Source organism: Mesocricetus auratus, unplaced genomic scaffold, assembly GCF_017639785.1.
Source record: "Mesocricetus auratus isolate SY011 unplaced genomic scaffold, BCM_Maur_2.0 Super-Scaffold_100007, whole genome shotgun sequence".
Taxonomy (NCBI): domain Eukaryota; kingdom Metazoa; phylum Chordata; class Mammalia; order Rodentia; family Cricetidae; genus Mesocricetus; species Mesocricetus auratus.
The window spans coordinates 16,358,918-16,373,352 of record NW_024429191.1 but is presented as its reverse complement, the minus strand read 5'-3'; the positions used below and the strand labels follow the sequence as shown (position 1 = coordinate 16,373,352).

At 46.3% G+C, this 14,435-nt stretch overlaps 1 protein-coding gene across 8 annotated transcripts in view; it reads left to right on the top strand.

Annotated features, from left to right (window-relative positions):
* Positions 1-14,435, top strand: part of Tenm2 (teneurin transmembrane protein 2) — a 1,211,860-nt gene that overhangs the window by 1,053,912 nt on the left and 143,513 nt on the right. For all 8 annotated transcript variants that reach the window (XM_040748463.1, XM_040748461.1, XM_040748460.1 and 5 more), the window contains one exon: positions 6,218-6,319. In XM_040748463.1, coding sequence (XP_040604397.1) covers positions 6,218-6,319 — 102 coding nt within the window. The remainder of the gene's footprint in view (positions 1-6,217; positions 6,320-14,435) is intronic.

Below are 14,435 nucleotides of genomic sequence, written 5' to 3'. Positions count from 1 at the left end.
GCCTGTCACTTTAGATGTGTTTTAGGCCTGCTTTTCACTAGGTATGAAGACAAAAGCTAAAGTTTAACCCCAAATTGCCTCCGCTGCCTGCATATTAACCCCCAAAAGGGTGATTACATGTAAAGAATCACGTCTTCTAGAAGGCCCTTGGAATTTTAACATTGAAAAGACCTGCAGTGACCACTACCGAGGTTGCGAGTTTTCATCTTCCACTGATACCTACCCACACGGAAGCTGCGTGAGTCAGCAGGTGACTGTGCTGTTCCACTGAAGAGCTAGCTGAGGCCTCAGGGTCCCAAGATATGGGAATGGCCTTCCCTCCTGGACCTTGGCCATCATCTTCACACAGCATTGTGTCACCCCAGGCACTGTTCGCTGTGGATTCAAGATTCACTAGACAGGTCTGAAATTAGTGAATTCATGAAGAAAGGACCTCAGATAGCAGGACTAAGCCCCAGATTTTCTTTCCCACATTATAACTGGGTGAGTTGCCTGGGCCTCAACCTCCTGTCTGGGAAGATGAGATGATCACATCCCAAAGGCTAATGTAAGGATCAGCATGATCGAACTGCATCTGGCCTGCAGCCTGCAGTCGTGAATGGGAGCCTGTGACTTTAGGAAAGCACCTTGAAATGTTGTTTATCTACTTGGTATGTTGTAGAACTTCTCTTTGGGCCCCACATGACTTTCTCAATGAATTTTCTATTCTTGAAAGATCTATGCCATCTAACCTGAATGTCAGGCTACAGTTCTCTCAGGAACCACACTTTAGAATTGTATAAAATCACAAAGTTTGGGTAGTGACCATAGGTCTAAGGTTGATCCTTATTCTTTTGCTAAGGAAAAATGGGCCCTTCCAAGGCTAGCCAAATGTTCAAGAGTAGGAGTTGGCACACTGTAGCCCAGGGGCCGAATCTGGCCCACTGCCTGTTTTTATAAATAAAGTTTTATTGGCACACAGCCACATTCATCTGTTTGCATGTTGTGTGTGGCAGCTTTCCCACTGTTACAGCAGAGCTGAGTGTTGCAACAGGGACCATATGGCCCACAGAGCCTAAATAGTTACTATCTGTCCCTTCACAGGGAAAGTTTGCCAACCTATGCTCCAAAGCCATGTCATAACTTAGTCTACTGGAAGTCTTAGAGGAAGCTCCCAACAGATGGGAAATCTCTAGGGTGATGTTAGGTCCCAACAGGGGAGAGAAGTAGAACAGCAGAGACTAACTTAGAGAAGAAAGGAACAAGAAACAGATCTGGGAGTAGCGTGAGAAGACCATGATGAGAAATGACGTCATTTTCACTTTCTGGTAGTTAAAGTCTGAAAGTACCTGACAGAGCCAGCAGCTATGGATGGGAGGCATGGAGAGATGGTCACCACAGCAATAGCACAGAGTGAAGGATCACATATTCACCCCTGTCATATACCATTGGTGTCCTTCAGCTCACCCAGCTCATGGAATAGCCGCAGTGGTGGAGGTGGAGGATGCCAAGGCTAAGGATGCAGAAGGACCCTCTCAAGGTCACAAGACCAGCGAGCTGAAGTCAGAACACAGACTTCCCACAGCTGTGTTCTTAGTCATGGATTTCCTTGGGTTCTAGCCAAATGCGTCTCCTTCCCCTGAACCACTAGCTTTCTGGGGACCTGGTTACCTTGTAATGGCGTCTTCGCCCATTTCCTCTCCCTGTCTAGACACAGAAAGGTAGTGTGAAGATTACCCCCATCCCCAGTCATTACCTTCCCTGCCTGTCAAAGCTGGAAATAGCAATTCTCCTCAGAGGATTCCTCTCATCTACGCTGTAGCTCAGAGAGAGAGAGAGAGAGAGAGAGAGTCAAAAATAATCAGCCTAATAGTTGGGCAGACATCTTGATGGAGCAATGATAGCAATTGGCCTGAAATGTGGGGAAAGAACAGTGTTTGGTTTGGTCCGGAAGTTCTTTCCCACACACCTATCATCAGAACGTTCCCCATCGAGAGCAGCCAGGAGCATGGAAACCCCATGACGGGAAACAGAAGGAGAGTGTTAGACGGGTGTCGGAAGATCTCGCTAAATATACCAGTGACTCAGGCCTCTGCCGTCTCCACCGCAGAAGCAGCCTGCCTTGCAGAAATGCTCATTCTCCTGGAACCCACAGAGGCAGTGTGTTCTAGAAGCACAGTGTGAGCCTCCAACTACTGGAGATGGGAAGGGCTCGGTGGTATAGTAGTCGCCTGGCATGTGCCTTGGTTTCAAATCTCTGCACTGCCACAAACAAAACCATAATAAAAATGAATTCCTAAGCATGCCTTCATTGCCACTGTTTCTTCCACACAAAAACTTAAGTCATGTTGATTCAAAGACAATAATTGGGAAGGGGCCTGAAAAAGGCAGTACTTTTATAATTCACCATCCCCCCCCCAGAAAAACTATAAAAATGCTTCAAACATAAGATCACAGGAAAAGTAAGTGTCAGGTAGCCTCTACTTCAGTTTTTGTTCACTCTGGAGTCTCTACCCTGTCAAGCATCTACACATGCACACATCAGCACACTTCTGGGACATCTCGCCAAGTATCCACTGTATACCAGGCACTGGGGACCTGGGGGGTTAATGGCATAGGCCATCACAAGCCAGTGAGAGAAGTGACAGGGACAAAGGAAACCAGAAGCCCACACTGGGGAAAAGGAAGGAAGAAGTCACCCGGATACCAAAGGACATCTAAGTTGAAGTATGAGGATAAGTGTCCCCAGCTGGGGCCTTACAGACAAGTTCCCTTGTACAGAACCGTGGTGACAAGGAGCTTCCCAGACCTTTGCTGATTCAGGCCTGAAGATATAAAGTTGGGAACTGGGAACACAGGCCCCAGAGCGAACCAGTTCTGCCCAAACACCCAGCCAGCCATGAACAGCGAGAAGTGAGCACAACCGCACTCACTGTAGGAGCAACTTCCGAAATCACTAAGCAATGAGATACCTTTCCTTGGCTTGGAATGTCACGCATTTCCGGTAGCCCCAGAATAAGATCTGACTTGTCTGGTGAGCTGTGGGGTCCTAGATAATCTGCCCGCCCCCCTGAGCTTACCTGGAGCTCTGCAAACTCATATCACTCTGCTTTTGGATCAGCAGCTCTAGTCACACTAGATTCAGTTCACCTCAGAGCCTTTGGCTAAGCTGTCCCACTTACCTAGAATTCTCAACCACCAGTTCTTACCAGCTAATTACAGTTCATCCTTCCTTGGCACCAGGTGAAAGAGGGAGGCTCACCTTACCTACCCCCCCCCAAGGAACTTCCATGTGTTACCCCCTGAGTATCCCGCTCTCTGCAAAGAACTTGACATATTTTTTACTTGTTTGTTTGATTGGGAGCGGAGTTTGCTGTATTTTCTGCGACAGTGGAAAGTATTGAGGGTAGAGACCGTATTATTCCACAAGCTACTTCAGTTCCTTGCATATAATAGGTGCTCAGTTAATTCGCTGCACCCTATGTTGAGACTATAACAAATCTGAGGTCTTACCCTCAGTACAAGCTAATGCATTAGCCTGTCACTATTTCCTGGGTGTCATCAGAAGACATTAGGTTACAGGATGGGTCGCGGTGATGTCTCAGCTGGTAAAGCACTGTTATGCAAGCATGAGAATATGAGTTCAATCCCTAACATCCGCATGAAACTCCAAGTATGACAGTGTGTGCCTATAGTCTCGGAGTCAGGAGCATCTCCGCAGGGTGCTTGCTGGCTAGGCAGTCTAGCAAGATCAGCAAAGTCACAATTTGGTGAGAGAAAAGTGTAAGGTGGAAAGCAATAGAGACAGACACCTAACACTGACACCCAGCTGCCACGTGCACATGCAGGCTCAGGATGCACCATGCACATGCACACAGGAACACGGGCAATGGATTTCTGTAGTCAGAGCAATGCAGATTCCTAGCCCCAATGCTCACAGGGCATCAGGGAGTGGGCCTGGTGATCCTATATGCACAGGGTTGCCTTGCAGGAGAGAAGACCTCAGCTTACTGAGGCTGGGTCTCAGCGTGGGCAGTAAACATGCTTATCTTTCAATCCAGAGAGAGACATTCTCTATTAAACCTGGTGATCCTGCCCTTTGCTCCACAGAGATATTTCCTTTGTCTGCCTAGGCCATGAAAAGATGCTCTGGAATATTCCAGAATACACTAATGGTTAAGGCTTCTGTTCCCAAGACATGTAGAAACAGGAGCAAACCCAGGCACAACAGTCCTCCAACCCCACATGAGATTTCTAACTTTTGTATCTATAGGAGTACCCAATGCTCTCTGAATAAATGATGAGCTCACAAAACACATAGGTACTTTGCATGCTCCTCAGCCCCTTAAAGAGCTCACCCATAGGAGCTGTAGCTGGGCTGTGAACTGCTAGACATCAAGAAAACTAGCTTGGTGGACTTTATAGTCTTTTATGTATCTTTGGGGAAGAAGAAGGAGGAGGAGGAGGAGGAGGAGGAGGAGGAGGAGGAGGAGGAAGAAGAAGAAGAAGAAGAAGAAGAAGAAGAAGAAGAAGAAGAAGAAGAAGAAGAAGAAGAAGAAGAAGAAGAAGAAAGCAAACCCACTCATTGAGTTTCCTCAGGGTGCCAGAAACCACAAGTAGCTTGATTCCACAGGAACAGAAGGGAAGTGACGAGAAAGAGGGCCAGAGTGCACCATTTGAGTGCCCGTTTCCAGGAGGAGTGTGTGAAGAATGAGGTTTCAGAACACACGCTGACACCTCTCATAGGGCTCCTTTATGGTACCTGGTCACTGATTCACCGCCCTCCTTTCCCGGGGTTGGGTTGTGTCATGTGTTAGGCCTTCTGGCTTGTATTTTGTTCTTCTTATCATCTTAGACATTTGGAATCTGAATGCTTAATGGTGTCTTGTTTTAATTTAAAACCAAAATGATCATTCTGAAGGAACACGCCCATTTCTGTGCCCATCTGAATCAATGTGGAAAAGTTCAAAAATAATCCCTGAAAGATGTAATGAGAGTATGGAGAGAAGGCAAGCCAGGAATAAGAGTCTTGCGTAAGCACACTAAATGATGTTCACAGAAAATAAGGACCACAAAAATAAAACTGTTGAGAGATGGCCCAGAGGTCAGGAGCACTGGCTGTTCTTCTAGAGGACCCAGGTTCAATTCCCAGCATCTATGGGGCAGCTCGCAGACATCTGTAACGCCAGTCTCAGGGGATCTGATGCCTTCTTCTGGACTCCAAGGACACTGCACATACATGGTGCACAGACATGTATGCAGGCAAAACACCCATACACATAAACACTTTTTTTAAGACTGTATAGAACCTAATACCTGCTTCTTACAGAACCCTGAAACAGGCATGGGGGAATATAAGACAAGTATAGCCACACATCACTGAAGATAGGGATACACTCAAAAATTATCTCACTTTACCCCAGCATATACATCATGAAGCACTCATACAACCTGAGAAGGCTGAGGGAGCACTGGCACACTCTACCACATATGGTGTCCAGCATCAACCAAGCACTTCATGCAGCTCATAGCTGTGCGTGCCTTCTCCTTATATCTCCTAAAGGCAGAGGACATGTTTGCATTACAAGCCTGAGGTTAGGAACACCTGCCTGGCCATCTATACCTGAGGCAAGAACCTTAGATCCCATCTTGCAAGCCATAGCTAGAATTGGTGGAGTGACTTCAGGGTGACGGTACGGCAGACAGGAAGGGCATGGTGGCCAAAAACTGTATTTAAATCCAAATAAAACAGATGAACAAGAAGGGAGCAAAAGGGGCCTGGAAAGATGGCTCAACAGTTAAGAGCACTTGTTGCTCTAGCAGAGGACCAAGCTCATTGCCTAGCACCCACATGGAGGCTGGCAACTACATGTAACTCCAATTCCAGAGAATCTAACACCCTCTCCTGACCTTCATGGCTACTACATGTATAAAGAGCACTGACATACAAGGAGGCCCAACACTCATACACGTAAAATCAAAATAAATCTTAATATAAATAGGATAAACACTGTGCCTGTCCCTGCAGTTCAGGGTGGGTTAGCACTGGCAAAGTGCCAGCTCCCTCCATGGTTTTGATCACCCCGCCCTGGACCCCACCTTCGCCGATTTCTCACTTCACTCACTCCTGGTCCTCACCACCCCCTTCTGGGTCGTTACAAACGGCAGGTGACTGATTCCTAAACGACTGCGCAAGAGCAGAGGAGAAGACGGTCATTGCTCAATCTCTCTCTTTCAGACTCAGTGCAGGATTGTCCACGTAACTGCCACGGGAATGGCGAATGCGTGTCTGGACTGTGTCACTGCTTCCCAGGATTCCTAGGTGCAGACTGTGCTAAAGGTACGTGTCACCACTTCCCCGCAGAGGGGTGGGAGAAGGAGCACCCTGGTCGCCTTCTCATTAAGTCCTCTGTACCACCAGGACTCTGCAAACCCACACATGCTCAAAGCTCTCTCTTTGGCAAGGAGGCGGGTTTTGATATATGACCCGTGGTCAGTGTGCCTACAGGAGTAAGGCAGCCAGCCTTGGCACTGAGGTGTGCTGAGAAGAAAGATGTGCTAAAAATGAGATGGTCGGATTTCCTGTAAAAGCAGAAGTGAATTACCATCACTCCTTTCTTATAATCATTAGCTTCTGTGTAATGGGAGATTAAGCATCTCAGGGTTAGTGAATTTCATTCATTCTGGCCAGCTACACTCCTAATCTAGGAAGTGCTATTTATCTTTGTGGAATTGGTTTTAAATTGTATTATTAATTTATCTAGACTGCTTTGCAAAGAATGGCTGGGGCATTGGGATTCTTGGGGAAAAGGTAATTTAAGAAAGAAAATGACTCTCTAAAGAACAAGGAATTAAGAGGCTGCACACCTGGCTTGTAACAGACCTTCAGTGCGACCTTGAATTGACTCTCAGGGTTAAGTGTAGTTGGGGGGCACAAATACACACACGGGTGTCCAGAAGGACACAGATACATTCACAAAGAGTTGCATTGTCCTTTTCTGTTTCATTTGTCCAAACTACGTGGTACTGCCTATAACCCAAATTGAGTGCCCACCCACAAATAGGGAATTGTGGGACATTAAGAGACCTCACTCAGCTTGGGTTTGCCCGTGTCAACTGTGCCCTTACACATCTCTGTGTTTTTGTGACCTTGTACCAGTCATTCAGCATTTCTGACCTTTGGTTTCCTGATCTGGAAAAAGGGCGTATGACGTCAGAAGGTCGGTGTGAGTCGTGTAGACACACACGGCAGAGTTCTAACAAGGGCACAGAAAGACTAACACTGTACTGAGCAGCACTAGGACTGATGTGTCTGACTACAGCGCGCTGTAAGGTGCCAAGGGCTTGGTTTTGGTGCTTATTTATATTTTAATTTATTTATGCAATTAAGTTGTCTTTTCATCACCTTTACTTGCATTTCTCTAAAAGATTTCTGCCTTGACATTAATAGTCAGTAAAGCTGCTACCTCCTAAATAATGTCATTCCTTTGTCTAACCCTCAAAGCTCTTTCTCTGGAAAATAATATCTAGATACTCTCCCCGCAGCTTAAAGATTTGAGATTTGCACCCTGATGGTACTCCGTATTAAGTGAGGGAGGCTTTTATGTCCCTGAAGCCCTGGCATTGGTAGCCGAGGGTGTGGCATTCGTTCCTAAGACATCAGGTCTGTCCCACAGCACACACGTTTGGTCAACTTAATCAGATGTGGAAAGATAAGAAACATGAAGCCTGTGAACTGTTTCTTTGGCTGTGTTTCAGCAGAGCACACTCATGTCCCAAGACATGGGGACATGTCCACTGGGAGAATGACAGGCTACCAGCTCTTTCCAGTGCTGGCTCCGAGGGGTCCAGTGGGTGGAGAGGTTGACCCCCGCATTGCCATGTCGAGTGCTTTTCCTAGAGAAGGCTTAAAGGAAGGCAAGCCTCAAATATCGTCTGAATGGCTTTTCTTGTGTAATCTAATTTTCCTGAGAGTGAAGGCATTAATGAGAGGAAGAACTGAGTCGCCCTTTTATATGTGGCTGCAAATGGGCTGAACACTCAGCCGCGCGGGCTGTGAGCTGTAAATGTGTATTAACACTGACACGCATCGATGTATTATTAATCCTAAAAACCATGTGTGCTCTGACTGCACATCCAGTTACTGGCCTTTCAGACCCAAGCACCCAGCCATTTAAGAACTCTCCACTCTGAATCCATTTGCAGACGCGTGTCCATTCTGCATTATGGATCCGTAATGGAGTGTACATTTAGCTGCTTAAAAGGACTCTCGGTGTGTGTTTTGCATTCACCACCTGTGCTGTGGCTGGGTGCACCCTCCAAGTGTGCATTAGCCATAGTATATAATTGATCCTTGTGAAACAAATATTGAGTGGCTGTTAAGAGGAGTTATTCCTTCCTATTCAGTCGCTGTTCCTGAAATTGGGCTTTGAACTTGTATGCATATTTTAATTTAACTGTTGATGCATATGATGGGTAAAATTGAGGCGCTTAAAGAACGAAATTGCCTTCCACTGTATCCCTCATTTATTGTAGGCAATGTTGGTTTAAGAGTATGGGAAGCAAGTGCCTGCCCTAACGGGGCTTCTCCCTTCGTGCTTTTGAAGTGGCCACAGGTCAAGTTGCTTTGTTATGAAGCATGTATGCATTCTTTTGGTTCTAAGCCCTTATTTCCCAAACATCGATCTTCAGTGTACCTGTCTATTGCCTTTTGCCATCAGCACTTTTACTAACCTATTTTTTAAATCAATTCACTACATGTACACAGATACATTTCTTTTGAAAAGAACAATGCCAAAAGCAAACATTTTTTAGAAAAGACTACAATTGGTTGTCATGAATATGAAATGTGAATGCCCCTTTAAAAATAGCCAGAAACTTGCCAGGGGGTGCAGACACAACTGGGAGACAGAGGCAGACAGATCTCTGAGTTTGAGGCCTGGCCTACAGAGTCATTTCCCAGACACCCAGAGTTACACAGAGAAACCCTGTTTCAAAAAAAAAAGTAAATAAATAAATAAAATAACCAGAGACTCTTTTCTACCACAGTGAATGCCTAAGCCAAGTCGTCCTCTGTTTATGACTCGTTAAGAATCCAGGAGTGAGGGCTAGGCTGTCTTGTAGAGTGATTGTCTCGAATGCATTAATGTGATGCATGAGGTCCTGTGTTCAATCCCCGGTACTGCAAAACAAAACAAAACAAAACCCAAGAACCCAGCAGTAGACCCGAATATCCATGCAAAGCCCAGCTTCTTAGGGAAATCCAAGTTTAAGCACCTCGTCCCACATGCTCTGGCCCCTGAGAATAATATAATGCCCTGAGTGCACCTGTGTGATAATAGATTCATAAACAGACTCCAGCTGCCTGGACAGCTTCCAGCAGGGGATATCTAATCCCAGCACCGGTGCTCATCTGATGCTGAATCCTCCACTTCCACTGCTCTCAAATACTAAGTATGTACTGGACACTGCCAATTATTGAATGCATACTATCTCCTTTGTCCACATAGCAACAATGTGGCATGTGTCATATTCTTTTAACAAATCTTCCCCACACCAATTATTTAAAGCTTTTTACATTAAACATGGTAAAGATGACTCAGGGGTAAGGGTATTTGTCAACAAATCTGACAATCTGAGTTCAATCCCAGGAAGCAACATGGTAGAATGAGGGAACTGAGACCTGAAAGTTGTCTTCTGACCTCCATACATGCACACACACACACACACACACACACACAATGTCATTTGGAACTTTTCAAGTAACTTAAAATATGCAGACAAGTTACCAAGATAGGAGAATTTCCATACACACCCCCCTAAGTTTCTATAAGGTCAACATTTTACATTTAAAAGCCAGAAACTTAACAACCATGCAATAATTTTAACTGATCTATAGACTTTTTGTTACACTTTTACCTTTCACACCTGGTTTAGGATCCCATTATCATGACCCCTTAGCCCCTCCAGTTCATCTAACCCATGATAGTTCTTTACTTTTCTTGTATTTCATGGCCTTGGCCCTTCTGTACAGCATTGCTTAGGCAATTTGTGTTCATCTCTCAGTTTGGGCTTGTCTGCTGCATTTTATGATTAGACTGAAGTTATGCATTGTAGACACTATGTACCCCTCAGTGTGTTATACCAAAGATGAATGAGGCCCTCTCCAGAATATGAAGAAATGCTAAGTGTGGTTGTGTGTATGTGCTTATGCTTCCCTTTCTCAACTTTCTGCATGGGCAAACTGGCTTAAAGGCCCAACTCCACTGATACTGAACAGTCCGTCTGTGGCTAGGACAAGTCCCATTCACAAACAAGTTTTGAGCCCAAGAAACTCTTGTGTTAGCAGGGAGTGGCCTGTGACTGGGAGAGGAAGGTCATGGGACTGCAAGAGCGTTGGTTCTCAGCCTCCTGCTGCCCACAGCAGCGTGACCCATCTCCTGACTGTGGCCCGCCACCACTTCCCTTCTTTCTGGATTAAACCCTATAGATGCCATGAACACAAGGTCCCCCCTCATCAGGAATTCACAGCACCTTTGTTCCTGCTCTGACAGCTGTACCCCGAATGCCTTGGGTTCTGCCAGTCTGCCAGCGTAGGCAGCCAGTAAACTCGGGCCCTCCTGCCAGGGGGAGAATTTGCCACGTTAGCAGGCACAATTCCCATCACATCCAAGCGACCTGGTATGTGTCCAAGTGACAGAAATACAGATTTACTCTCTTGACCTCACACTGAGCACGCCATGCCCTCAGATGTGCGGCTCAGGCAGCAGGTTCCTTGTCTTCTTATAAACCTGCCAGTCTGCATCAGGCGTCTGGAGCCATCCTTTCCCAGAGCATGGGGACCATCAGCACATGTTTGCAGACCGCTCATTCTGCACCTCCTACTGTCCTGGGGCTCCCAGGGGCACTGAGGTCAAAATGGACCTGACCCTCACTGGGGGATACACTGGATGCTTCTAATGTGACACTTCTAAGTCAGTTGAGAGAACTTAACCATGCAGATGCCTACTACATGCCTGCTAGAATAGTGCTGCCCAAACAGCCAGAAACACAGAGTGTGCAAAGCAGCCGTGGGCCCTGCTTCCAGAAGCACATAGGAAATAAGGGACTCATTGTACCACGTGGTGATGGGAACTGTGAATGCCCTGATATTACTAAGGAGGGGGTCAGGAAGTTTATGAAGCACACAAGTGATATGTTGTAAGTAGGGGGGGTCTTTTAGGATCCTTCAACACAGCCTTAGAAATCACACTGACAGAGGAAGACGAGTATAAAAGATTTATCATAGCAGCAGGCCCTAGAGATGAAGACCACAGCAGAGCTCCTGTGTCACTCCAGGGCTAACTTTCACGTTAGCCCTGGAGTGACACAGATCAAACAGGTGGGAAGCAGAACCTGTATCCATGGTCAAAAGCACTTCCTGGGAATCAGGGCAGAGTGCCATAGCAGGAGTTCAGAGGGAACTCCACTGAAGCTTGAGTGTTGGCAGGCCCTGCCATCAAGGAAAGGGCAGACAGGGGCCAGCTTGAACACACAAGTACATTTGGTAGACTGGTCTAGGTGCTCACCACCTGTTTGTGGGAATGCTGTCCTTTCAAGAAGAGTTGAAAGTTTCTACAGTTGATGTTTTCCCCTTCTTTTGTGATTCAGAGTCTCACACAGTTCAGGCTGACCTCGAACTCACTTTTAACCAAGGCTAGCCCCGAATTCCTAATCCTCTCACCTCTATCTCCTAGATGCTGAGATTACAGGTATGCACCACCATGCCTGACTTTTTAAAAAATGGAAAAATATATAGTATAGTGGTATTTATGAAAGTAGCTAGTTAGTAAAATACTAAGAGAAAAATCTCAAAACTATCCAGTGAGGAAACTACCATGAAGAATCACATTAGCTGTGACACAGATGAAGGAATCAGCTCAGATGCCGAGTTTGAGGGGAATGCCATTTATTTCCCATTAGTTTGTACCTTTCCCCATCAGTTGATTCTCTGACCCAGCTGTAATTCCACTCCTCACCCGAGCTTTGGTTCACCGTCCAGCTTTGCTGATATTACTACTCTTCCTCTTGCGTGGCTCCCTCATTGCTGTAAGGCCTTCTGTTGTGGGCCAGAGGTTCTGGGTTATTATTCCTTTTCCTCTTATTTATTTTTATTTCAAGGCCTTGCATTGACTTCACTTTTCCTAGGCTTGCATGCAGAGTCTCCCTGCTTTTCAGAAGCGAGCTGAGGCCTGAGCTCTCAGCTTAAACTCAGGCTCCTCCGATGGCTTATTTGGGCTGAACTGCAGACTCCAACCCACAGCAGAACCATAACAACCCGGAGCCATAGATGTTAGGTAACCCAAATTTAATAGCTGTTAGAAACAACTCCTGCTGCCAAACAGCTGTCAGTGGAGTCCCAGAAATGCTGCAAGCATGGGAACATAAAGTTTGTTTGTTTATTTTTTCTCTAGGGGTGAGGCTCAGCACCTATCTAACTCTATGGAGCCTTGAAAAGAGGAAGCAAGCATCTTGCTATTTCTCTCTTAACAGGCAAATGTACCCCCACTACCCAATCCCTCTTGGCCACATGCTAGCCCTTACGTCAAGCTGTCACCGTGATCTTCATCATCACTGACATTTATTGAGTCCTTACTGTGTGCAGAGCACCAACTCTGAGAAGCTACATAACTGTCACACCACCAGCCCTGTTGTATAAGTGATGATCATTTCAGAGATGAAGACAAAGAGGGACCCCAAGAGGTTAAATAACTTAGTTATTACCCAGATAGAAAGTACTGCTGCTGAGATTCAAACAGTCAGGTCTAAACTCCTCACAGTAGACCAGCCATGAGACCAGCATCAGAATAGATAAGGGATAACAAAGACATGTTTGTGCACAGTGTGTGCTATTAGTATGTACTAGGGCTCTGCTTTTAAATCTGGGTGTGTAAAAAAAAATAAACGTTTAAGCTTTTACTAAACAGAAATGCAGAGCCAGAGTTTGAGACCTGGGCCATGTGGCACTAACCCTGGTGCTCCGGCTATGTTTGCTGAGCAGCCAGGTGGGTTTTCTCTCCACTCTTCCTGCCTCTGCCAGTTCCTCCATTTCATGTCTCTACCCTGTCCTCGGGTCCCCTACCCTGTGTATTGGCCAGCAGCCTCTCCACATGGCTTTCCTCCTCCTCACCAGCTCTGGAGCTCTCTCAGACCTCTTCCCAGTTGTTGCTCTCCTTGAATACCCTCAGTGGCTTCCAGTCACCTGCTAACCTGTTATCAGGGAAATTATCAGGGATGCAAGTTCCCAGGTTCCTCCCCGATGCCAGGCAGTTGAATCATGGGATTGTGTGTGGCTTACAATGTGCCTCTCACCAAGCCTCCTAGGGACCTGTAGATGCTCAGGGTCCACATTCTGATACTGAAGAACAAATATTTCAGAATGACGTGGAAGGTCATCCATGCCCTACACTTTTCTTGCTCCACACAGCCCACTAAAGCCACATATCACAGACTCAAGAACGCAGCCCCTCAAAGTACAGGGACTTCTCATTCCCTTTGCTCATAGCTATCTGATCTGGAAGAGCCCCATAAGCCCAAGCCTTTACTACTCAACTGACAGTCTTTTGTGGAAGTCAAGGTCACCATCACCACCCTCCAGAAACACCCCCCACAAATAACCCTGCTGTTATTCAGAGGCAGGAAAGATGAAGGCTTGGGGGTGGGGCTCTGCCATGCTGTTCGGTCTGGAAAAATAGCTCACTTTCTCTTGCTGACCAAAAGCAGTAGCAGTTGTCTTTGTCCTTGTCCCCAGTTTGGCACCCAAGCCACACTGTGTACTTACTAAAATGTCTGATGCTATCAAGTTAAGGGACAAGGCTAACAAAGTAAAAATGTTGCTGGAAATGTGACCAATGTGAGTGCTGGAGAACACGGTGTTAATTTGTCAGAGTAATCATGCCTCTAACAGCCAGTCAGCCTAGATGCAGCGAGAGTGGAAGGAGCGTGCCCAGGCTACGGGTAGATAATACAAAACTAAAGAAGTGCTTACGGAAAGGAGACGCCACTTACTTCACAACCCACATGGACTCTCAGAATGATGGAGTGATTAATAAAATGAAACGGACGCTACGGAGCTGGAATTCTCTGGGTTTGATTCTGTGCTCCTCCGGTTAACTGTGCCCATTGTAGACGATCACTCAGCCACTCTGAGCCTGAGTTTTGTTGTCTGTATAATGGGGATGGTTGCCTTGCTGGAAAATGCCAACATAGGCACAATCGCACAGTGACACACTCCAGAAATGTTACGTTAACCTACACAGCAAGCTTCTGATGTCAAGAAGCAAGGAAGGTCACGTGACAGGAGGAGATTTGAGGGTGCGACCCTAATGGCCACAGCTGAGTGTACTGTTAGGCAGTCACCCCAATTCCAGGCAGTGACAGCTCTCTAAGGCCTAACAATAGGTACTTCCAGCAGCCTG